Source organism: Echinops telfairi, unplaced genomic scaffold (genome assembly GCF_000313985.2).
Source record: "Echinops telfairi isolate 266 unplaced genomic scaffold, ASM31398v2 ScPeMD7_7410;HRSCAF=8448, whole genome shotgun sequence".
Taxonomy (NCBI): domain Eukaryota; kingdom Metazoa; phylum Chordata; class Mammalia; order Afrosoricida; family Tenrecidae; genus Echinops; species Echinops telfairi.
In genome coordinates this window covers 25622508-25624000 of record NW_022111310.1, presented here as the reverse complement: position 1 = coordinate 25624000, position 1493 = coordinate 25622508, and the positions used below count along the sequence as shown (strand labels likewise).

The 1493-nt window shown below is 37.0% G+C and overlaps 1 protein-coding gene across 1 annotated transcript in view; it reads left to right on the top strand.

The window, feature by feature from the left end:
- Nucleotides 1-1493, top strand: part of C5 (complement C5) — a 101068-nt gene that overhangs the window by 11377 nt on the left and 88198 nt on the right. Inside the window, exon 4 of the mRNA XM_004712562.2 lies at nucleotides 233-303. Within this exon, the coding sequence (XP_004712619.1) occupies nucleotides 233-303 (71 nt within the window). The remainder of the gene's footprint in view (nucleotides 1-232; nucleotides 304-1493) is intronic.

Here is a 1493-nt window from a genome sequence, read left to right as displayed (position 1 = left end):
TACTTTAAATATACTAAAAGAACATATTTTAAAGGACCTAAAAGATTAAGAGAAAAGAATCTTGTGTCATGTATTGGTAACAAGCCACATTTTTCTTTCTTTTAAGCATGGTTTTTTTTGTGTTATGTTTTTTATTTAAATGGGGCACAGCTCTTTTAATGATTGTTTTAAAAATTGAAAAGATGCTTGTGGTTCGCAGAGGAATTTTTAATGATGTCAATTACCCTTACAGTAAAGGTTAGAGCTTACTCATTGAATGATGACTTGAAGCCGGCCAAGAGAGAAACTGTCCTAACTTTCATAGTAAGTATGTTTTTAATTTCAATAATAATTTAACTCATTTTCAGGACAAGAGTCATACTTCACACTACACTACATCATTAAACATCTCTTAAATGACCATCGGAGGCCTATTCTGAATACAACATTATGGATCTATTGACAGACATACGGGCCGAGGGAAGGTTAAAGTTCATGGAACTATCCTATTATCTTTAAATCTCATTTGTCCACAGACTTTTCAAAGCCCCTCCATATACGAAAAGCTCTTAAAAATTAAGTCTCAACAAGTTGAAGGATGTTGGACTAAGTCATTAACATATATCCTTGGTGATTTCTTTTTTAAAGAACAGCCATTGATCACTGAGAATGAATTGTGTATCTATTATGAGTTAGATTGTTATTTAGACAACTCAAGATAAAGAATTATAACCCACGGTACTTACACTTGAGGAATTTAGGATTTGTCATGCATACCAACAATGTGAAAATAGCGCTAAGCCATGTGGAAAAGCTTATCAGCCATTCAATAGTTATCAGGCTTGACTGGAGTAACAGGTGATGCACACCTGCATGATAGAGTCCTAATCTCTCCCCAGCTGGTGTCACACACCTACACAATTTTTGTGGGAAATAAAAGCTATAATCGATCAAAACAGCAGTATCTACTAAGAGTAAGCACCCTGGTGGTGCAGTGTGTTAAGCACTGGACTAACAAAAGGGTCAGTGGTCTGAACCAATTAGCCACTCCATGGGAAAAAGAAGAGGCCATTTGCTTCTTTACCAACGTACTGCCTCGGAGACCCTGTGGAGCCATTCGCCTTAGCCCCATAGGTTTGCTATGCCTTGGAATTGACTTGACAGCAGAGGGTTTGGTTGGGGGCGGGGCGGGGGCGGTGTTATGTTAGTAATGCTTCTTCATGATAAGTTGGAACACCTTTTCTCTGAGCCTGAAAGCAGAATAATGCATTGGGATAGTTTTGAATTCTTTCTAACTTTCAAAAATCATAAACATAACAGTATCTGTAAGTTTTAAAATTTATTTGAAAAACAAATGTTCCAATATTTTGATTGCCAACTACTCATTTACAGTGACTTATAACACAGTCTCTATTATTGACTATAAACCCTGGAGTTCAGAAAAGAGCTCACAGGCCAAGGGAAGCTTTAAGGAAGAGCCAGGATTTGAACTGGGCTTGGAACAATGAGTAGAA